General features: G+C 31.9%; 2 protein-coding genes across 2 annotated transcripts; one reads left to right on the forward strand and one right to left on the reverse strand.

Annotated features, from left to right (window-relative positions):
- Positions 1–6,146: 6,146 nt before the first annotated feature.
- Positions 6,147–16,908, forward strand: LOC107470619 (probable serine/threonine-protein kinase PBL18). The gene is made up of 8 exons (XM_021142022.2): positions 6,147–6,207; positions 6,542–6,903; positions 7,155–7,290; positions 7,385–7,521; positions 7,754–7,877; positions 8,393–8,747; positions 14,946–15,181; positions 16,853–16,908. The coding sequence occupies exons 1-8, from the start codon at positions 6,147–6,149 to the stop codon at positions 16,906–16,908; spliced, it is 1,467 nt and encodes a 488-aa protein (XP_020997681.2).
- Positions 16,909–21,297: 4,389 nt separating this feature from the next.
- Positions 21,298–23,780, reverse strand: LOC107471733 (uncharacterized). Its single transcript, XM_016091228.3, has 5 exons — positions 23,609–23,780; positions 23,444–23,493; positions 22,852–22,975; positions 22,330–22,428; positions 21,298–21,920 (listed from the first exon to the last, which is right to left on the reverse strand). Exons 1-5 carry the CDS (start codon positions 23,778–23,780, stop codon positions 21,298–21,300), a joined length of 1,068 nt encoding a protein of 355 aa, XP_015946714.1.
- Between the last annotated feature and the right edge of the window lie 434 nt (positions 23,781–24,214).

Raw genomic sequence — 24,214 nt, forward strand, 5'->3', positions numbered from 1 at the left:
TCCTTTAATAATTAGGAAGCCTTCCTTTAGGACCGAAGTGAAGTAGAAAGGAAATAAAGAAAGAGAGACCGTGGGAGAGAGAGAAAACTGTAAAGACATCCGACTTTTTCATTTTGATTTTTTGAGATTGGTAATTCTAATAAAAAATTTAATTTAATAAAAGTGTTTATATCTTCTTTTTTTGCACATTAGTATTATTTTTGTTGGATAAAAACTGACGGTGAGGTAGTACTTTTTTTTTTGGATTTGACTCATTGGAGTTTTAGAAAGCACAGATAATTTCTAACGGTTTTTTTCTTAGACAGCTCAATCAGAAAGTTTCTCCGAAATTTTGAGTATTTTGATTTCGTACGGAGGTAGAATTTTAGTAAATTCTCATCAATTAAATTTGTGTTGGATAAGTGAATGGTTGTTGTGATTGATTATTGATGGAGTTTGATTGACTTTATATTGAATTTTGTTGATATATTGTTATATGTGATTAAGCTTGTGATTTGGTCATGTTTGTGCTGCCCAAACTGTGATAGTGAGGCTGATTTGGGGCTGTCATTGTGTTATTTTTTTAATAAAATGGGTGAGGTTTAATTTCTAAGAAATTAAATTAAAAGTTGTGAAAAATCGATAACCGTAAAACTCAAAAATGGATTAAGATTTAAATGTATTTTTTTAAAAAGCAAATAAGGAGGGTTTTGGTTCTTGATGAAGAGAAGAATCATCCAAGAAAAATTATTTTTGAGAAAATATACTTGTATTTTTATAAAAAGATTGAGTTTAATATTATAATTATATAAATTTTTTAGGTATCTTGGATAATAAATAAAGTGCAGAGCTAAAATGGGTATTTTATAAAAGTTCAGGGTTATATATATAAATATGAAATAAAGTGAAGGTTTAAATATAATTTTATAAAATATTGAAGTCAAAAATAAAATATTAAAGAATTCGTGGTTTAAAAGGTAATTAATAAAAATTTAAAAATAAGGTTTTATAAAATAAATTTTAAGAGTATTATAAATATTATTTTAAATATTTGTTTAAATTTACTCATTTACATTAGAGTAAATTATTATTACAAATTATTATTTATCAAGATATTATTTTATAAGAATATTATTGTATGTATTATGAAAAATAAAACAGAGAGTAGTAAACAGACAAATTTTTTAAACGTTTTAGGAAGACAAATTTAAGCTAAAGATCTTATGATCCCCTCTTCATAAAATATTTAGAAAAAGATGAGGGAAGAGTGTGAAGATAGTTTTTTATGTTTAAAGTAAAGAATTAAAAGAATAATGATGAGAAAAGAAAATAAAAGAAAAGAAAAGAATTTAAAGAACATCTGCCATAGGAGAGCAGATAGTCAAAAGATTAAAAGAATCTAAAGAACCTCTGTCACAGGAGAACAGAGAATAGAAAAGAAAAGAAAGAAAGAACAAAAAGAAAAGGAGAGAAGCAGAGATGATTGTTTACCTGCTAAAAACGAGCAGAGATATGGTGGTGAGTCCACCGAGATTTGCTTTCCAGAGATACATCGACCAAACTAGGGGATGGTCGCACCTGTAAGACAGAGGTTGCTTACAGAGGTTATCGCTATATACATTGGCTAGAGAGAGCCTCACCTATAAGACAGAGGTTGCTTACCGAAGTTATGTTTGCATACATCGACTCAAGAGAGTCGTACCTGTAAGACATAGGTTTCTTACAGAGGTTATGATACTGGAAACCAAACTCAGACAAAGGTTGCCGAGTTACGTCGGAAGCAGGTCAAAACCGACAGATGAGCTCATTACCTGCACTAGGGATAGACATGCGTCATACTTGTTTGTGCATATTTGTTTGTGATTGTGTTTTCTATGATTGTGTGTGCTTGAGACTGGATTTTATGTTCTGTAATTGCTGAGTTGGATTATTCTTTGTTGACTATTATTAGTGACTGTGAACATAATAAAATGAACTTAACTTCTAACTCCGACCCTACTAAGAACTCTCCAATTCTTACCCCCTATCTCCACCCCCTTTTATCTACAGGTGCAAAAGTTTAGTGTGGAGCTACAGGAGCATAGAAGATTCTGTTTACAAGTTGAGTTGTTAGATTTTATTTTTCCCTCGTCATTTATTGTTTTAGTTTTTTTAGAGGGGTAGGAATTGTATTTGAGGATCTTTGAGTAAGTCTATGTATATAATGCTATGTGAATATATATACTTTTGTGATTAAGTAAGTTAAAGTAAAAACTTTCCGTTTTCTTAACTAAAGTTTCGGTTCGTATTTGCGAAGGCTCAATATTAAATAAAAATAGTATAGAATAAACAGGTTTAGAGGTAAGTAACGTCTGAACCTTTAGTACGATTATGAGGTGCTAAAAGTTAGGGTGTTACACCAAATTCCTTATATATCATGCACATATTTATGCTTGAGCCTCCCTGATAAATTAAAAAAAAAATAACTACTCTAACACTTTTTTTTCTCTTTCATAAATAGCTCAAGTTTCTTAATAATTTTCCAAGACAAGAAGAATTTTCTAAATATATTTTGGTTAACTCTTAGAATCTAAGTAGTGAGGAGTATGTTATGTACTAATTCGGTTATTTCTATGTGTGAAAAACAAGGTTGAACGTATTAAAAAGATACTAACAAGTTGAGACAAAGTATTTTATTTTTGGAAGAATGGAAAATTATATATTTTCAACAACATAAAAAGTATGTACGGAAACATTACCCCCAAGCCACAATGAATTCCTCACTAAAGTCATGCTCCTTATTTTTTGTTTTTTATTTTTTTGTTTTGCTTGAATAAATTATAGTATAAGAGAGATTGGAAGAAGACAAAGTCAGCACCAATGAATCTCCAAAAGCTATTTCTATAATACTTCTAAAGGCTAAATAAAAGTAAGCATGTTGGTGGCTTGGATTGCCTCATTCTAAAGAGCAAAAAGGAAAAAAAATAAAAACAAAATACAGGTGCTACAAACCTCAAGCAATAATTTCTTATGACATTCTTCTGCATACAAAATAAATTTTACCTGAAACAACAAGAATAGATGGGGCAGAGACTCCTTAAAAGTGCGCAGTAGCCGTTGGGTTTTCTATGCCTGTTTCTTCTCCTACACTTTTTCATATTTTGTTTATCAACTACTTGTAATGCTCTAAGCATCAAAATTAATTAATATTATCTTATTATTATACTTTAATTTTATATGCTATTATACCTTTTCAGATATCAGTAGTCGAGAAAAGTAACTGATCTAATTAACTAAATAAAAATTGCACATGTAGTCAACTTTATATATTTGTTATTATTATTTTCATTTTGAGATCACATCTATTTTCAGATTATTGAAACTCTAAAACCAACAATCAACATTAATACAAATTGAGAATGCTTGTTGCATGAAAGTAGCGATAAAATAACCCATTTTTGTGTATTAGCTTGAAACTCATCATAGCATAAAATGTGGCTCTCACTACTCACTTCAGATTCATTCCCTCAACACATTGAATCATAGGATGGACTGTGATCCCCATTTTAACTGGCCACCCACTGTATCATCTTATGATGATGGGGTGATGAGTCCCGAGCACATAAAAAATGCACTACACAGATATATCTCTTCTCTATAGTTGGGGACTATTATGCTAGAGACTTACACTTTCATACATTAAAGTTCAGAGTTTGATAACTTATAATTACTTACCTGAATTGAGGTCACTAAGGAGTGGTCAACAGAAGCCTGATCATCCAATTTCAAGGGCAACAGAGGTAGGGTTTGGGCATGAGAATGTGCTCCTAAGTATACAATGTAGCATTATATATATATATATAGATTGGTGAAACGCAACATGTTACTACAAATTAAAGCTTACAACTTACAAGTTACAACAATAATTACAGTATATTTTTTTCCATAAGAAATTAAGCAAGAAATGAATAAAACTAAAGCTACCTTTCCGCTGCTATGGATAGCATCCGGAAAAAATGCTATGAGAAGAAATGATATGGAAATAATAAGGGGAAGATTAAGATAGTAAAAACTGGATTTGCCCATTTGAATGTGAAAATTGCTTGGCAGACATAGTATACAATTCAATTATATAGGGGATTCATCAATTTCTCGTCTATTATGTTAATGTTCCTTTATCTTTATTAGTGTCTTACGCGCGTTTATTGGTCTTTGCAAAGTGCTTCTTCACTCAACTTTTGTCTTTATAACTCAACTTTTAGAAGTAATTTAAACAACTGAGCACATTGCAAAGTCCATAATAATTTAGCATACTAGTAAAACAAATCTTCAAAATATGAAATGAGCATTATTAAATCTTTTCTATGAATTCACTGTCAATATTAAAATTTTCACAAATATGAACTGTTGTTTAAGAGCTATTCATATTTTTACCACCAATAGTGGCTCTAATCTCATTATTTTTGTTCTGTTTCAAATTCTATGTACAACTCTTAACTTGTTCCAGCAAGAACCTGATAAATAATTGATGCATATTAAGAATAAAGAACATGAATAGAAGAAAATAGCAACAGAAACCTAATCAAGAATGAAAACGATATACGACAACTAAGTTAATTGGAACATCAAGTTCGTATTTAATTAAATCATCATTGGACACCTAGAGAAATTAAATTCCCAACATAGTCTCCTTTTTCAGGACTAGTTTTTCCAACTAACTTGAATGAGATTCAAAATTTCAGAACTGATTTGTCCAATGACATTCATATCATATCATATCATATGGTTATGAACTTGTAATAAAGGCAAAAAAAAGCAATAGCAAAGTGCAAAAAGCCAAGAAGGGGATTAAAATGGACATGAGGCCATAATTATACAAAAAAAATATTATTTTGTATGAAATCACATTCACACATCTGCACAAGAATTTAATTATAACTTTACTGAAAACAAATTGATATAGACATGCAATCATTATTGTTATAAAGGTAAAATTCTTTTATTCAATCATCTACTTTGCTAGTTGAAGTTTTGACGTTGAAAAGGGAATGGTTTCACAAGGATTTGATCCCCTCATGCTCAAAATGAAAATGACATTAATAATTATTTTAGACATGAGACGATCTAGATCAACTTTGACTACTAACTATGAATTTATCACCTTAAAAATACACCCTAACGAGTCTCATCTTACAAAGACGAGTAAAATTAAATGCTGATCTCTTTACACAAACAATGTTATAAATGGCTAGTAATTTTTCTCAAATATCCACCAACAATTTAATTGGCCTTTACACTCAATTTTGTTTCGTTTTCATGGCAATAACATTCCTCCTAACTACTGAGTAGCACAGCAATATCATCACTATTATCAACCAAAAAAAAAAAACATACGAAATGATGAATTGAAAAGACATAATGATTAACTAATCTCCAAGCGTTGAGGCAGCGTCTTGTGCGGCGGCGGCAGAAGCAGGTTGCGTGGCAGCGAAAGCAGGTTGCATCGTCATCTGAGGCGTGTTGCAGCGAGGATAAGCGAGCGAGAGATACAGTAGAAAAAGAGATTGAGAGAATGGCAGTGATTGAAATTGGAGAAAAAACTCTAGCAGATCAAATGACTCTCTTCTCTTAATCAAAAATTAAAAGAAAAAAAGTGTAAAAAGCAAAAATTAGAGGGATCAATTTCTAATTTTTAGTTTTTTCAAAAAAAATTAATATATATTTTATAATTATTTTGATGATGGTTAATCATACTCCTAAAAAAAATAGGAATAAAGAATCCATCGCCTATATACACATATATTTAAGACTTGTGTATACGTTTTTTTCCCTAAAATTTTATCGGGCTAAATACGCCCACGTACTTGTGTGTGGGTCCATCCCTGCTTATATCGAAATAGATCACAAAATTTCTCTATCAATAATAAAACATTTTGCGTCCATATATTTAATATGTTAATAGATATATGTTTATTTATAGCTTATTATATGAAAAAAAATACAATGAAATATTATCATTATTCTATGTTTTCGTCTTTGCCTTTTCTGGAAATTTAAGAAGGGATGGAGAAGGACAATAAATGCACGAGAATCATAACCATAGATGAAATGTTGCATGCATGAAATTTAAGATGGATTCTTACTCGTATTTGCTACGCTGATTATTCAAGAATTTTTTTCTTTTTTTAATGGGAAATTGCATTCGAGAAAGTTCTGATATCACCACGCCATACCCAAATAATCCTATAGGTACGTCCATTACTTTGTTTTTTGTCTATTATGTGCTTTAATTTCAAATTAATAGGTACGTAACTGAATATATATCATGCATATATACAATAGTTAGGTTATGCTTTTGGTGTTACGGAAGAAATTGATAGGTTATTATTGTGTATGTGTGTTTTTGTTTCAATTTCCAATTTCTCGTTAATATTTCAGGACTAGTTGTATGTTTTGATTGTGTTACATAATGTGTTGATTTTAACCTTTTGATGTTAATGTTAAGCTTCTGATCTTGTATTTGTTTTTGGCTTTATTTTGTTCTATTTATTGATTTAATAGTAATAAAAAAATTATTTTGCAGGTGCTACAAAAGGAGGTTATTATAGAAAAAGAAGCACATTATTGTTACCACCACCACCAATACAACACGTTGATGATGATGATTATGGTAAAGATGATGAGATTGTTCTAGCAACATCAAGATCTGAAGGCGATATACTACTAATTTCATCCCCTCATTTAAAATCCTTCACATTCAATGATCTTAAGAATGTTACTGGAAACTTTGATAATGAAAATCTAATAGGAGAAGGTGGATTTGGTTATGTTTATAAGGGATGGATTAATGCTCATTCATTTGACCCTGTCTTTGGAACTGGAACTGTTGCTGTAGCTGTAAAGAAGCTTAAACCTCAAGGTTTTCAAGGTCATAAGGAGTGGTTGGTAGGTTGCTTATTAATTGCTACGTATTAATTCACGGGCATTACTCACATACAGAGTAAATAATACAGAATACAGAGTATTGACATAATTGATAATGAAATTATATTTTATTTAAAAAAAGTGATAAAATTCACATAATTGATCATTTTTTTATATTTTCTGCACAATTTTATTCTGTACGAGAGTAAACATCTTAATTTAGTTTAAAATGAATCACCAAATTATATAGAATTTTCATGCATAATTTACAGAGTGAAGTAAATCATCTTGGACAACTTCATCATCCAAATCTAGTGAGACTTATTGGATACTGTTTTGAAGGGGATAATCGGCTTCTGGTGTATGAATACATGCCAAAAGGAAGCTTAGAAAATCACCTATTTCATAGTATGTTGGTTGTTGATGCTTAATTACTACTAAAATATCACATAAATATTAGCTTGGTCCATATTTAATATAGAAGATTGAATATTGGATGTAGAGGGGAATGAAACGCTTCCTTGGACAACAAGAATGAAAGTTGCTATTGATGCTGCTAGAGGACTAACCTTCTTACATGAATCTGAGCAACAAGTCATCTACCGAGACTTCAAGACTTCTAATATTTTATTAGATTTGGTATGGACATCAATAATATTAGGGAGACAATAATCCAAAATTATTTTATTTAATTTAATATCTATAATTTTATGTATATAACATCTAAAATTACATATTTATTATATTTAGATTAATTTTTATTATTTTTCAAACATTTCTGATATGTATGTATGCCCATTTCATTAGCTCTGAGTTGAGTATCCTGTGTAGTACTTCAACTAATTAAGATTTACTGATTAATTAAATGCAGGAATTTAATGCAAAACTTTCAGATTTTGGATTGGCGAAAGCAGGGCCCATTGGTGATCTAAGTCATGTTTCTACTCAAGTCTTGGGCACTGTAGGTTATGCTGCTCCTGAATATATCCTTACAGGTAGGTTTCATCTTTTCTTCCAAAATTTGTATAGTTCCATGCATATCATTCATATCCTATATGGCAATGCTGGTAAATAATCTCCACTCTATCTGGTATCGACTAAAATTTTTATTTCAATTCAGATTTTGACTCTAATACTACTCATTAGATTTTATCATTGAGTAAAAAAATTTAGAAATTTTCGCTCATCAACAACTTTTTTTTGTTTTTGCCTTACATTCGAATCAACACCAGCCATTTCTCTTTGTCTTTATGCTAAAAGTTTTAACCTCCTAGTCTTTTTCTAAAAAGAAATAAAATTGCTGGCCTCTAAACTTTTTCTTTAGAAAATTTTCAAATATATTATAAATACTGATGTTTTAATAGTTTTAATCATCAATCTTAATCATGTAAATATTTTATTATTGAGATTAATAGTTAAAATAACTCGAACAATGCTATTTTTAATATCCTAAAAACTCTTTCCTGACTTTTATTATGCTATTGATTATTTGTTTTGGACCCCTTTCCAGGTCGGCTAACTACAAAATGTGACGTGTATAGTTTTGGAGTAGTACTATTGGAATTACTAACTGGAAGGCGTGCAATTGAGGTAACAAAATCTGGGATGGAACATAATCTTGTGGAATGGGCAAAACCCTATTTGGGTGATAGGAGGAAGTTGTTCAGGATCATGGACACTAAGTTAGCAGGACAATACTCACAAAGGGCAGCTTATATAGTTGCTCTTCTTTCTTTGCAATGCATTAGTGAGCCCAAGTTCAGGCCTCAGATGCTTGATATTTTATCTACTTTAGAAAGGCTTCCGCTAACTAGTAATAACCACTCACATAGGGCCAAGACTAGGCCCATCTCATCAAGCCCAAGGTTACCCAGAGCCCCTAATCAATTGGTTTTATCCCCTTTAAGATATAATAATAGTAATAATGATAATTATTATTCACCATACAACACCGGCGGGTCACCCCTCTTGCAACCCACGCAGCATTATTAATGATTCAGACACTCTTTTTTTTAATGTCAATATCGATGTCATATATTATATAATTCATTTGGTATGAGTCTGGTATATTTTACAGACTTTGAAAATGGCAAAAAAAAAAAAAAAAACCGAATTTGTATATCTTCATTCTGTAAAATTCTTGTTCGTTGTAACTTGTAAATATATTTACGTAGGTTACATTCGTTAGCATTTTTTTGGATTGTGTTGCAAGTGGTAAGCACTCCAAGACTTTTACTTTCTTACCTATAGAGACTAGAAATTTCTTCATAGTCTCGGATATTTGTTTATCACTAATTCTTCCTTGGATATTAATAAATTTGCAGTATTTATTCGTATTTATCTGCAAATTACGAATGTGATTCAATTCGTAGAATGTCAAATTGATTTGGATCCGATCGCACTATAATGGAATCCAATCGTAGATATCACGTCTGTTTTCGCAGATTTAAGCTACATATCCATATATTTATATTAAATAATAAATAAATAAATAAATAAAAATATATATGTTGCGTTTATATTTTATTTTAATTCATAATTTTTATTCATATATATGTTGTATTATTTTAACTTTTTGTTTAAAAAAATTAGTTTAATAATATTTAAGAATACACAAATTTAAAAGAATAAATTTTTTTTATAAAAATAAACTTTTTAATAAATTTTATATTTTATAAATATATTCAATATCCGATTAAATCAAATCCGATGAGATTGAATCTAGATTTTAACCATATCTGATTCAATTCACGAAATCTCTCCTATCATATCCATTTGACAATCATGCCATTGTATTTTATAATATAAGTTTCCAGTGAAAGAAGTTGGATTTTGTTCATATTTAATAGTCATATTCCTTTGGAAAAAAAAAGGTGATATTGAACTAGAAAACTAATAATCATATGAACCAAATTATTGAATTAATGGTAAAATAAGATTAAAAAAAATATAAAATAATATTAATATTTACCTACAATATTTGACACAAAATATTACTTTATCCAATACCTAATTACATACATGACTATATTAATAAAAATAGGAATCATTAATTTATATTTATTATGTATTAAATTAACTAAACAAACGAATTTAATGAAATCACCATCTTAAAAATTTTGTAACTCAAAAACAAAAAATTATGTCTATTAACTTAGAAGGCACTATAAAAAAAATGTTAAATATCATTAGATTTTTTTGTTAGATTTAGTGTCGTAGATTAGTGTCAAATTTTCTGACAGACGTAGCATTAAATTCGTCAACTGAAAATATTATTGGCGAATTTGTGTATCTGACAGTAAATTTGCTAGTAATAATTAAAAGAAAAACGGGAAAAATAGACGTGAACGTTAGTGTCGAATTTACCTGTGGATAACTCAATTAGTAGAACGCGGCATTTTGGTGACCTACAATGCATTATTGTCGGATTTATCCGCTAGTAAATTCGACGGTAAACTTGTCCTAAATTCAAAACTCTCTCTCTCTCTCTCTCTCTCTCATAGCCTCCAAAAACTATATGGACTGTGTTGGAACTCCTTATGGACTGTGTTGGAACTCCTTGTATCGCGTGGTTTATTGTGTCCCCGCTACTGTCATTGCTGCTCGTCAGAGCTTTCTTATAGAGATTAATTTGATGATTTGTATTTTTAGAATGAGTACTTGTTATATGTATTCTAAAGGTTTTAACTTTCTAGTATAAATTATATTGACGATGAGTATAGACTTAAGAGGTTTCTTTTATTAAAAAATAATTTATGTATGTTACATTTATATTTCAGATTTAGGGTTTAAGATTTTTTTTAATTTTAAGTTTAGAAGTGAATTTTTAAGAAAGGGGAAAGTGAACATTACTGTTGAATAAAACTTTTTATTATAAGTGATGAGTCTTATAACAAGATTGATCTAATGAGTGATTATTTTCTCTTACAAAGATAATTTTGATATAGGTTCAAAATCAACAATGAAAATTTATGGATTCAATACCTTTATATTTATTAAGATAAATATTTATGGATTAATTTTATTTTAATATTTTCTTCTTGAGTTTCAATCCATGAATTTTTAATTTTCTACTTCTTGTTAAATTATGTATGTCTTAGTTTATTTAGCAATAATTACCTAAGTTATTGAAAGTATTGAAAATTTTGATCTGCTGCTAGAAATTTCTTATTTTATCTTTAAGTGAATTAATGCAGAATGGTGGTTCATATGAGACTCATACTTGTTGATATTATGTTTATAAGACTCATACTTGGAAAATTAGGCAACGCTACTTGTAAAATCAAAATGTCCAAAGAACTTTGGTTCTTTAATTTGATAAGGGAGAATTGAGCTTTGGATATATTATTGCATTTTTTTTAATTTGATATTATGTTTATGAGATTTGGTAAAATTAATTGAATTTTAATTGATGTTGTGGATTGAAGACTTGTGGAATAAGAGGTTGGTTAGATTCGTAGGAATCATAAAATATTTTTCTAAATTGTGGGTAAATTTAATTAGCGAAAGTTAAAGTTACTAAATTTCAATGTTCTCTTCTCAAGTATCTTAATTATGTAATATCAAGGATGAGGGTGACTTTGCTTGAGGCATTATGATCCTTGGGATATAGAATGTAAGTTGTTGACCTATTGAAGATAAAGTAATTTTAAAAGAAGAGAAAAATTCTAAACGGCTCCTGACAATTACCTAGAAAGACAACGAGGTTCTTAACAAAAAAAAAATACTCAAACTGGTGGTGCATGAAACTGGTTCCACAAAATTCGCACAGATAGACCGGCAAGTATACCGGGTCGTCCAAGTAATACTTGAGGTGAGTCAGGGTCGATCCCACGAAGATTGTTATTTTGAGCAAGCAGTGGACACCTTGCAGATCTTAGTTAGGCGGATAGAAAATTATGAGTTGTCACGGAAAAAGTATAAAACAAAATAAATAAATAAATAAACGTTACTAGATAGATAGGAATTCAATGGTGATAGAATGGTTAAGGCTTCGGAGATGTTTTGTCTTTCTGGATTAACTTTTCTTACTGTCTTCTTCAATAACCTTCTGATTCCTTCAATGGTAGCCGTAAGTGATTAACCCATGTCCTCTCATCAAGTTAACCTCCTCCAATACAATAATCCACCACGTTGAGATGACTCATGTCCTCTTATCAAGCCACCTCTAGGTTTCTCACTGTAGCAGAAGATGAAGCTCTAAGCAGTCCACTCTCCTTCACGATCCTACTCAAGGTGCCACAAACAAGGTAGATCTTTCGGATCAGAAAGTGCCACTTTTTTGATTCTAGTCTTAACGCCACAGAGACTTCACGTACCCATAGTCAACGGGATTGTATGTCACATATCCAAAGTTGCTCAGATACTCTATACGAATCCACAATGAAATCTCTAGCTTTAGTTCAACGCTAGGGTCAGGAATCGCATAGAACCAAAGTAGAACAAGGGTGATTGTCATGGGTCACCCTCAATTCATAAGATGAAGAACGAGGTTGCATAAGAGAATAGAATCAAACATATTGAATGAAAACAGTAATATTATTGATCCATGAAACTCAACAGAGCTCCTAACCTTAAACTTAAGAGGTTAGTGACTCATACTCTACATAATAGTGTTCGAAAATAATGGGGAAGGAAGAAAATCCTAAACATGGGTGATCTTCTCCTATATATACTAATCTAATGACTATGGTTTACAGAAATATGATAGACTAGACTTAGGAGTGCAAAATCCACTTTTGGGACCCACTTTGTGAGTGTTTGGGCTGAGCTTGAGTGTCTCCCACGTGCTAATGTCCCTTAGGGGCATTGAACGCTGGCTAGAAACCCCCTTTTGGACGTTGAACTCCAGTTTCTCCCTTGTGGGCGCTGGACGCCAGGAATGAGGCTAGTGGCTGGCGTTGAATGCCAATTTTGGGCCTTCATTTCCGAAACAAATTATAGACTATTATATATTTTTGGAAAGCCCTGAATGTTAGCTTTCCAAAGACATTAAGAGCATGCCATTTGGACTTCTGTAATTCCAGAAAAGCTATGTCTGTTAGGTCGTAATAGAAGATGTCTAATTGCACCCATTCTGAAAATATTTCAGTGGGGCATTTTCTTAGCATTCTTCTATACCTCCTCCAGGCATCTTGAAGAGATTCATTATTCTCTTGCTTGAAGCCTTGGATGTCCAACCTTAACTGGGTTAACTTCCTTGGGGGAAAGTATTGATTCAGAAACTTATTTACTAGCCGCTTCCATGTTTTCAAGCTAGATTTGGGTTGGTTATCTAACCAACTCTTTGCTTGATCTCTTATAGAAAAGGAAAAGAGTAGCAGTCTGTAGACATCTTGATCCACTTTCTCAGCGTGTACTGTGTCAGCAATTCGTAAAATTTTTTCCAGAAACTCAGTAGGCTCTTCCTGTGGAAGTCCAGAATACTAACAGTTTTGCTGCACCAGAATAATGAGCTAAAAATTTAGCTCAAAATTACTTGCTCCAATAGGAAGTATACTGATACTTCTCCCATAGAAGTCAGGAGTAGGGTCCATATAGGATCCCAAAATTCTTCTGAACTATTCATTCCCATTTGGATTCATGGTGAAGAAAGGTAGGAGAAATTGGATATTAAGAAGTAAAAAAGGGAACTAAAATTAAAATGTTTTGTTTTTATTTTTATTTATTAATTAAATTCAAAAATAAAAGCTAATTAACTAAAAAGATTTTAAAATCAGATAGATGATCTTCGAAAAAGAAGAAAGAGAAGTAGGTAAGAAGTTTTCGAAAACAGAAGAGAGAGGAATTAGTTAGGAAGTTTTGAAAAAGAAGAGAAAATAAGTAACTAATTAAGAAAGATTTGAAAATAAGATAAAATAGAAAATTTGAAAAAGATTTGATTTTGAAATTTGAAATTTGAATTTTGAATTTTAAATTTTAAAAATTGAATTTGAATTAGGATAAGATTTTGAAATTTGAATTTTAAATTTTGAATCTTGAATTTGAAATTTAAACTTTAGATAAGATAAGATAATGATTTAAAATTTAAAGAAAGATAAACCAAAGATAAGATAAAGATTTGAAAAAATTTTGAATTTTAAAATTTAAAAGAAAGATAAGATAAGAAATAATCAAATTAAAAGAAAAGATTTAAAAAGATAAGATTTCAAAATTTGAAATTTGACTTTACTAACAAGAAGACAACAAACTTAAAAATTTTTAAAATTAAGATAAGAAAAGGAACAATATTTTCAAAATTTTTGAATCAAGATTGAAAAGATATTTTTTATTTTTTATTTTTTGGATTAATGAAGAAAGAGAAAAACAACAAAAAGACACCAAACTTAAAATTTTTAGATCAAAGACGCTAGCTTTTTCGAAAATTAAAAAGAAAAACACCAAAAGACACCAAACTTAAAAAATTTTAAGATCAAAACAAGAAAAGAAACAAGAGCAACTTGAATACCAAGAAAGAACACTTAAGGACAATTCAAAAATTTAAAGAAAATAAAGAACACACAAAGAACACCAAACTTAAGAACTGACACTAGACTTAAAATGAAAAGGAATTTAAAGATAGCCCATTTGAGAAGTGATCACGGAAAGGAATTTGAAAACTAAGATTTTGAAAAATTCTGTGATGATTTTGGAATTGCTTATAATTTTTCATGCCCTAGAACACCTCAACAAAATGGGGTTGTTGAAAGAAGGAATAGAAGCCTTCAAGAGATGACTAGGGCTATGTTATGTGAGAATGAGGTTCCAAAATTCTTATGGACTGAAGCTGTAAATACATCATGCTATATTTTGAATAGGACAATAATTAGAAAAGGGTTGAAGAAAACTCCTTATGAACTATGGAAAGGAACCCCTCTAAATCTTAAGTATTTTCATGTTTTTTGATGCAAATATTTTGTACTTAACAACAAAGAAAATTTTGGTAAATTTGATCCAAAATCATATGAGGGAATGTTTGTCGGATATTCCACTACTAGCAAGGCCTATAGGATTTATCTCAAAGAATATAGGACCATAGAGGAATCTATACATGTGACTTTTTGTGATTCTAATTCAATTTCCAGTACTGTGATAGATGATGACATAGATTGTGAAGAAGTTGTCAAGGAAACCAGTGATGAAAATCCCAAATCTGCTCAAAATGAAGAATCTGCCAGTCCAATTTTGTCTTGTCAGATTGGAGGAGATATTTCCATTTTATCTCCTAAGGCAGCACAAGAAACTGAAACAGTGAGACTCACAGAAGCTCATCAAAGTTCAACACCACTCCGGAAGCCTAGAAAATGGAAGTCCATGAGGGGTTATCCTCATGATTTTATCATTGGTGATCCCTCTCAAGGTGTAACAACATGATCCTCAACCAAAAGGCAATCCGAACCAAGCAATCTTGCCTTCTTGTCACAAATGGAGCCCAACAATGTGAAACAAGCTCTTGAAGATCCATCATGGGTCAAAGCCATGCAAGAAGAGCTTGCTCAATTCGAAAAGAATGAGGTTTGGACACTAGTACCTCATCCGGATGGTAAGAAGGTAACGGGTACTAAGTGGGTTTTTAAAAATAAACTTGGTGAGGATGGACAAGTTGTTCGTAACAAGGCTAGATTAGTGGCCCAAGGTTACGATCAAGAAGAGGGAATAGATTTTGATGAGTCTTTTGCTCCAGTAGCTAGAATGGAAGCAATTAGGTTGCTTCTTGCCTATGCTGTCCATAAGGGTTTTAAAATGTTTCAAATAGATGTAAAATATGCTTTCCTTAATGGCTGTATTGATAGAGAAGTGTTTGTGGCACAACCCCCCCGGTTTTGAAGATAAAGATTTTCCAAACCATGTTTTCAAACTCTCTAAGGCTCTTTATGGCCTTAGACAAGCTCCAAGAGCTTGGTATGAAAGGCTTAATGCCTTCTTGTTGGAAAATTAATTTCAAAGGGATACCACGGATACTACTTTATTTATTAAAGCATCTAATGATGATATTCTCCTAGTTCAAGTTTATGTGGATGACATTGTGTTTGGATCGGCCAATGAGTCCTTGTGTGAAGAGTTTGGAAAACTCATGACTAGTGAGTTTGAGATGAGTTTAATGGGAGAGCTTACTTTATTTCTTGGCCTCCAAATTAAACAAACTCCTAGTGGTACTTTTATTCACCAAGGAAAGTATGCAAAAGAACTTATCAAAAAATTTGGCCTAGAAAATTCTAAACCAATGAGAACACCAATGCATCCTAACACTAAACTTGAAAAGGATGATAATGGAAAAGATGTGGATGAAACAAGGTATAAAGGAATGATTGGTTCACTCATGTATCTAACATCCTCTAGACCGGATATTGTTCAAAGTGTGGGTGTATGCTCAAGGTTTCAATCTCACCCAAAAGAATATCATCTTTCAGCTGTTAAACGCATCATTAGATACATTAAGGGAACTAGTGATTATGGCTTATGGTATCCAAAATCTGATGATTTTTTTGCAGTAGGATTTTGTGATGCAGATTATGCGGGAGATAGAGTGGATAGACGAAGTACATCCGGCATGTGTTGCTTCCTTGGAAGCTCACTTAACATGTGGTCAAGCAAAAAATAAGCCACAGTGGCTCTATCCACAGCTGAAGCTGAATATATATCCGCATCTGCATGTTGTTCACAATTAATTTGGTTAAAAATGCAGTTGGAAGATTACAAATTAAAGATCAATAGTATACCCTTATTTTGTGATAATATAAGTGCTATAAACATTTCAAAAAAATCCTGTTCTGCACTCAAGAACAAAGCACATTGAAATTAAATATCATTTCATTAGAGAACACGTGCAAAAGGGTACTATTGATATTCAATTTGTTAAATCTGAAGACCAACTTGCTGACATTTTTACAAAACCCCTCTGTGAAGACAGATTCTACACTTTGAGAAAAAGTTTGGGAATGATAAATTTGAGTTCTATTGATAACTTTTGAAATTTTCTTATTCTGTTCAGTCTTGTCTCGTAGGAAAGCAGGAGACAAATTTCAGGATGTGTTGAACGGGCCATGATACAGGGGGAGACTGAACTAAAGTTAATTATTTTGGGCCCCACCAAATTTTCATGAAAGGGTAAACTTGCTCTTAAAGCATTTGGATTCAGTTGATGAGGACATGGCTCCTTTTGAGAAAGAAGATGATATTCTAGAATCTAAAAAGAAAATTCTAATGCCTAAGTTTGCTCCCTGTTGCTGCTATTGCTGAATGATCAGTCATTTTACTCTTTGTGTATTTGACTCAGTGGAACTATTTTCACTTGTTTTGAATTATTATGGACTGCATTACTTTTTTCTCATTTGTACGGGGTCCCTCCTTGATGACACAAGGGGGAGAAGAGAAAAATGGCTGAATTGAAACTGTTATGTTTCATTAACTTGTTTTGCTTTGTATAATTTGTTGCCCTGTTTTGCTCTATTTTATGCTCTGATCTGGCTCTGTTTTGAGCACTTTGTGTTAATGGATTAATCGACTTGAACTTTGATTGTCATTTGCTCAAATACCTGTGTGCTGACCATTGTGTTTTGGTGAAAAACAAATATTCTGCCTTTTGTATGTTATTTTTTATTTATTTTGCAAGACCCCATTGATGACAAAAGGGGGAGAATTGGTTGAAACATTGAAATTAAGACAAACAGGGAAAACAGGGGATAAAATCCTTTGTGAATTTATGATCACCATTGTTTTAGTTACTTGTTGTGGTAATCTGCTTGATGCATGTGATGCATTTATTTTATCTTTGTAAATATGATTGTTGTGTTTTGGATTAAGAATAATTTATTTTTGGCAGCTGTAATATGTAAATAAATTCTAATAATTTTCATGTTTTAAGATGTTTTGAGATGATCATGCTTGATTAGAAATATTTTTCTTGCTATGATTAATTTGCTCTGATTTGTGAATTGGAAAATTTTTCAAAATAGCTTGAAAAGCAATTTCAGGAAACATAAATTTTTGTTTGTAACTAATTGTTTTGTATGTGTTTGAGCAGAAAGTCAAATTATTGATAACAAAGGAGTTTTGTTTGTCATTCAAATTTTGCTCATAAATCAAGCCATTCAACATCCTACATATAATATGTTGAATAACATTGTTGCCTTAAACTTGATAAAAATTGTTACAGGTATAAAGCTTCCCTTGGTAAAATAGCATACATTTAGGGGGAGCCATGTGACAATTAGAAAGGGGGAGAAATACTAATCTTCAAAGGGAGTACTCAATACTCTAATGTTTAATTTCTTTCCATTTCAATTTTTTTCTAAATAATGTTTGTCATTAAGGGGGAGATTGATGAGTTTGGAAAACTCCTAATTGAATTGATGATGATCAAACATTATTAATATAATTGATTACAAAAATTATTAATTTGAATTCTATTTCATATTTGCTAATTAATAAATTTTGTTGCCTACAGGTTATGGGAATTGGGCACAAAAGCAAAACAAAGTAGAAATTGTGTTAAAATAATTTATTCAGCCTTGTGTGATACGATATACAATATATGGCTTGAATGTTATATTGGGCCAGTAAAATAGATTTGATGCCCAACAAGGTGGCTAGTCCAAAATTAAAAGGGAATTGGGATACTATGATTAACTTGTTCTTTTAATATATGATGAAACCCAATTTCTTTGATACTTTGCTGCATGCTTCTACGGACACCACCCGTTCTCTCAATAGATTTCAAAATTTAATTTGCTAGTATTGGAAACATAAAATAGGAGAGAGAAATTGATTTGATTGCTTTAATGACACTACACGCTACTCAACAAAGGGAAGTGAAAAACTTGAATTCACTTTTATTCTCTCTCTTTATTCATTGATTATTGTTCAAATCCATTGAATATTTTCTCTCTTCTCTTTCTACTTGCTTCTCACTTTCGGTCACTTTCATCACAGCAACCATGGAAGCTTTTACAAGCTATCAAGATGAAGCTAGAAGCAAGCTAAAGACCATCACCATGATGGCAAGAAAAAGAAAACAAAAAGTATGTTGTGACTAAAATTCTCATTCACTTATGGTAAGATTTTGTGATGAGATCTTGGCTTCTCCATACCAAAAATGGTTGAAGGAGATTCGGCCAGCCAGGAGAAGATCCTTGGAGGGATGACTTGTCTCTGCTTTTGGGTTCACTCATCACAGAAGGTAGCTAGGGTGGCTATGTGAGGGAGGAAGCAAAAGTGGAGCAGATGAAGCTATCATCATCATGAAGCATCAAGGGCCAGAAATTCATCTTGGAGAGCAAGCCAAGGATGGAGCGCTCGGATTGATGAAGATTGATGACCAAGGAAGGACTAGAGGTAATTGCATGTTGGGTTTTGCATGGGTTATCTCTTCTCTCTCTCTGGCCGAACCGGTTTGCATGGAGAAGAAGAAGTTGGCTTGGTTTTTGGCTTCAAAGGTGGAGGCTTCCCTCTTCTATGAAAAGAGAGAACAGGCACGGGTTGAAGTAAGGAGAAAGGGTGAGAGTGCAAGGCACAGAGTTTTCAAAGCTACCTGAGCTAACAAAAGTTCTTCTCCTTCAATGTATTCTATTTTGTATTTTTCTGTTTAATTTTGTCATGTCTCGAGTCTCATGGAAAAAGGCAAACAGTGAGGTTTGTATGAAAAAGTCATAGAGCGGAAAAAGACAGAGAGTGAAAAATTAAAAGAAAAAGCCATAGATGTCCTTAGAGTTCCTTTGTACATCTGTGTTGTGTTTCATGATTCTGTGGGAATCTCCTTGTAAGTTGGGTTAGCACTTTACAGTTGAAAGCTTGGCAGTGACCAAGTCAAGTTCAGGATTGGGTTTAGAACTCTGGACTTGTCCCAGATAGGAAGGGTAGTTCCTAGGGAGAATTGGTGTATGTAATCAAAGTTGATTATAGTAAAATTCCATCATTGTTGTGATGGAGACTAGATGTAGGCTGCACTGCACTTAGCAACTGAACCAGGATATATCTGGGTGTTATTTTCCTTCTATTCTACTCCATTTTCTGTTTCTGCTGCCCAGGAGATAAAACTGCAAAATATCTCGTGCCAAGTGACGAGACAAAAAGAAAAGTCTCATGGCTAGGGACGAGATAAAAATCACCAGAAGTTGTTTCAAAGACAAGCAAGTGTTCTGAAGTGAAAAAGGGGCTAAGATTTAACCCCGCTTCTTTTAGCCACTGAAAACCATCAGTAAGAATCCTACACGTAGAGGTTGTAGGTCGTGACCCAGCAATATCAGTAGAGTGGGAAGGACGACAACAACTCCGCTACTTCCATTGTCGATCCTGATGTGGTGTGGCGTGAGACCGCATCTAAGTCATATAGGAATCATAACTATAGGTTGGGGTCATTTTTCGCCGACAACCTCTGCACCTCCACCTTAAGAGCTTCATCTGCTTTAGCCACCAGCCCTGCCGATCTCAAGGTCATCGATTTGCGAGAGCAGATTCTTGGCCTCACCTAGAGCCTTCAGGACCAAGATCAGCAGCTGCATCAGTCTGAGGAGAGATATAACAGGATCCTCGCAATGCAAAGACAGAGTCCCTAAAGGAGGAGCTCAAGTGGGAGCTGGAGCAGATTCAACGGATGTGAAGACAAATGGCAGTGTACAATGCGCAGATGCGCGCCAGTGACAGTGGCGCTACTAGAGGCGGCTCCTCTTCCTTTGTGTAGGAGTCAGGACAAGCACCGACACCACCTAAACCGCCGCTTCAGAAGACCAGAGAGATGATGACGACGATGACTATCAGGACCCGTAGTCATTAAGGCTTTATTTTGTTTTATTTGATAACATTTTATTTCTTCGAGTTTTCATTCTATATACTTAATATGTTACATTATATATACATCATTGTTTTCAGATAAATTACTCTTTGACTTTTACTAACTAGGATTTGACTATTAATTGTTGAATATCGGATCTAAAAAAATAAAGCTATGGTCGTATTTACTGTCGAAAAAATCCGACTTAGTATTTATTCAATTTAATAATTTGACGGCAGAAAAATTTGGCGGCAACATGGCATAGAATCATAACATGTGGTGCCAAAGTTGGAAATTATCCGATGGTAACTATTAGAAAAATTATGTCACTTTTATAGTAAAATTTGTCGCTAATTTTATCACAAACTATCGTCAGAAGAAAAAATCTAACAATAAATAATTTCCAATAAAAAATTTATTTAATAAAAATTCGACGATAATAAATTTATTGGTAAATTTTATTTGTTATTTTAAACTAAATTTGACGATACTCAACCAATTTTTTTTAGTGTAAGGCATCACAAAAGAATATAGTCTGTGATGAACATGAACCTAAGCACAAAAAGTCTCCTTATCCTAATTGCATATAATTAAACCGAAAAGAACCAAACCAATTTGTAATTTATAGTTTTATATATCATTTATACTAACATACTTTCTCCATTTAATTAATAAGCAGTGAACCTATAAACCATGTAGTGTTGATAAATCTGTCCAGGACGAACAATTTGAGAAGGAAAATTCGGATGATTAACAGAATCAGGAAACCCCTGTGTCTCCAAAGCAATACCAGCATGCTTTTTGTAAACAGCACCATCCTTGCCTCCAACGGTGTTATTCAACATTCCACTTGTGTAGAACTGCACTCCAACCTGGTTTGACCACAACTCCATTTGCCTCCCGGACACTGGATCCCTCACTACGGCAACTTTGTTCAAGTGTTTCTTGCTTTTCCTGTCTACGGCGAAGTTGATATCGTAGAGACCGGGCAGATCGTCGATCTGTTTTCCGACTTCCTTTGGCCGACGGAAGTCGTATGGAGTGCCCTGCACGGATTGAAGCTTTCCCGTAGGGATGAGTTTTTTGTTGACCGGAGTGATTTTGGATGCGAAGATTTGAACTCTGTGCGAAAGAACGTCGCCCGTGTTATGGCCTCTCATATTCCAGTATGTATGCTGTGCTAAGTTCACCGGTGTGTCTTTGTCTATTGCTTTTGCAATCATTTTCACAACCAATTTGTTTGTATCCATCAACATGTAAGTCACATCCACCTCAAGTTTTCCAGGAAATCCTACAATAACAATTGCGAGTTTTTTATTTAATATATAATAGATGCCAATACTTACTACTATCTTCCCAAATCATATTATTTTTCACAATATTTTTTATTGAAAAACATTTAGGTCCAGCAATTTTTATTTAAATTGGTCAACAATTTTAACCGACACACATTCTAGTAGTACATTTAGACTTTTTTATTAATATATGTTTATAAAAATATTTTGATGGCTAAATGCGTATCAAAAAGAATAAATTTTGCTCGCTTTTAACACTATTATTTTTTATTAATTGTTTTTTTAACATACTAATAAGTAATTAGATTAAATAAAAACATGTATAAAAGATTGATTAACCATTGAATAAAGTATTACACTCTAAATCATGAACTCTACCTAAAATTTCAAGGATGAGTTACGTACCTTGCTCATTGTCATAACTGTTGTAGTGGAATGTTATGTGGCTGTCTCTCTTGTAGGATGTTACAGTCCAAATAACATTATTGAACCCTTTGAAACCGCCTAAGAAGATGACAACACATATGAATTGAAATTGTACAATTGATATATAAGTGAGCAACTCCTTTGATTGCTATATATAATAAGAGAAAGTAGGAATAGCCAATAGAATATTGTAGCCAATAGAATATTTGTACAATATGAACAATGGAGGTTTATAGAATATTAGAGATATAAACATTAGTGTTACTTTTTCTCATCAGTTGAAGCTTTTGAATGAGTGGTATCATAACATGCTATTAGTTTGATTCTTAGTGAATCCCAATATTAATTTAATCTTTTGGAAAGATGTTTATTATCTCTAATACTAAATAGTGTGGGGAATGTTTATTTTGTAATTCGCCCATTGTATACATTATACAAATAATCTATTGTCTCCCTAGCGGAATGCATATAATAATTATTAAAATGCACATATATGATTACCGTGGAGTGTGTTGCCATGATCATTAGCTGGCAATTTGTAGGTTTTGCCATCCAAAGTGAATTCAGCATGTCCGATTCTATTTGCCACTCGTCCGATAAGCCCTCCAAAGTAAGTTGTATCATTCTACAACAAAATTTCACTGCCTCTATGAATTACGGAAAGAGAGAAAATATAAGAAATTAATTTTAATTTTTACAATTAAGATTTCAGATTAAAAATTCATGATTTAAAATTTAAATTTAACATAAGTAAAATAATTTTTAAAAAAATTGATTATCTAACCTTACTCTTTCACAGATTATGTGTGTAACAATGAGTAGTAATCACTTTATAACACATTTTAGATTTTGAGAAAGCATTCAAAATGCAGCACCATAAAATTAGATCAGTTAAAAAAATTAAATATTCAATTAATCAACGAAACTTGGATATATAGAATAAAATAATATTGAATCGGAAGTGATAGAGAACCAAAGGCACATAAAGAACACGTTTTATTTTAATTACTTAATTTTTTAACTTTTTTCCGCTTATGAATTAGCTCGCCAATAATAGATCGTAACCAAGAACAACATCAGAATAGTATAATACCACATAAGACTTAATAGAATCGTAACCAAGAACAACATCAGCCAAATTTCCTGCGCAGAAAATTATTAAGTTATAGTGTGACCGAGAATTATTATTAAATATATTAAATAAAAATAATGAAAATTGAAAACTGACAATTAAGAAAAATTAGATAGGGGAAGAAACCATTTCTATCAGGAAGCACAACAGATAGAACGGTAGCACCATAATTCGTAACTCTCATCTCAAAATCTCCTCTTCTAAGTTCATAAAACCCAATCTTCTCTCCACTTCCATGTGCTTGGGAAAGGAGCACCAAACCCAGAAGAAAGGAAAACAACATTGATACCTTAGCCATCTCTGAAAGAAAATATTAAGAATAATTAATAATAATGAGATTTTAATTCTTGAAGTCAAACCTTGTAAATTTATATAGAAAAAACCTGTGATGTGTAACTAATTTCAAGATTGAAACAATCTTAACAACATTTCAAGATTTTAAGATAGTGTTGAAATGTTTTCCTGTTTGAAATATTTTACGATTATAACCGAATTTTTAAAGGTTTTTTTTTTTTCAATTTTTAAAATTTTTCTCTCTTTTAAATTCAAATTTTTTTTGTTATTAAAATACATCGCTTATCTTACTAAGCAACTAAAATCACTTATCTCTTTCTAATCTCTACAGTCTACTAAACACGTATTTTAAGTTATAAATATAACTATTACACTAAAGTTCATTATTATGAAAAACACACATGTAATTTGAAGAATATTTATTTCCTCTTATAACAT

The sequence above is a fragment of the Arachis duranensis genome, chromosome 1 (assembly GCF_000817695.3).
Source record: "Arachis duranensis cultivar V14167 chromosome 1, aradu.V14167.gnm2.J7QH, whole genome shotgun sequence".
Lineage (NCBI taxonomy): Eukaryota > Viridiplantae > Streptophyta > Magnoliopsida > Fabales > Fabaceae > Arachis > Arachis duranensis.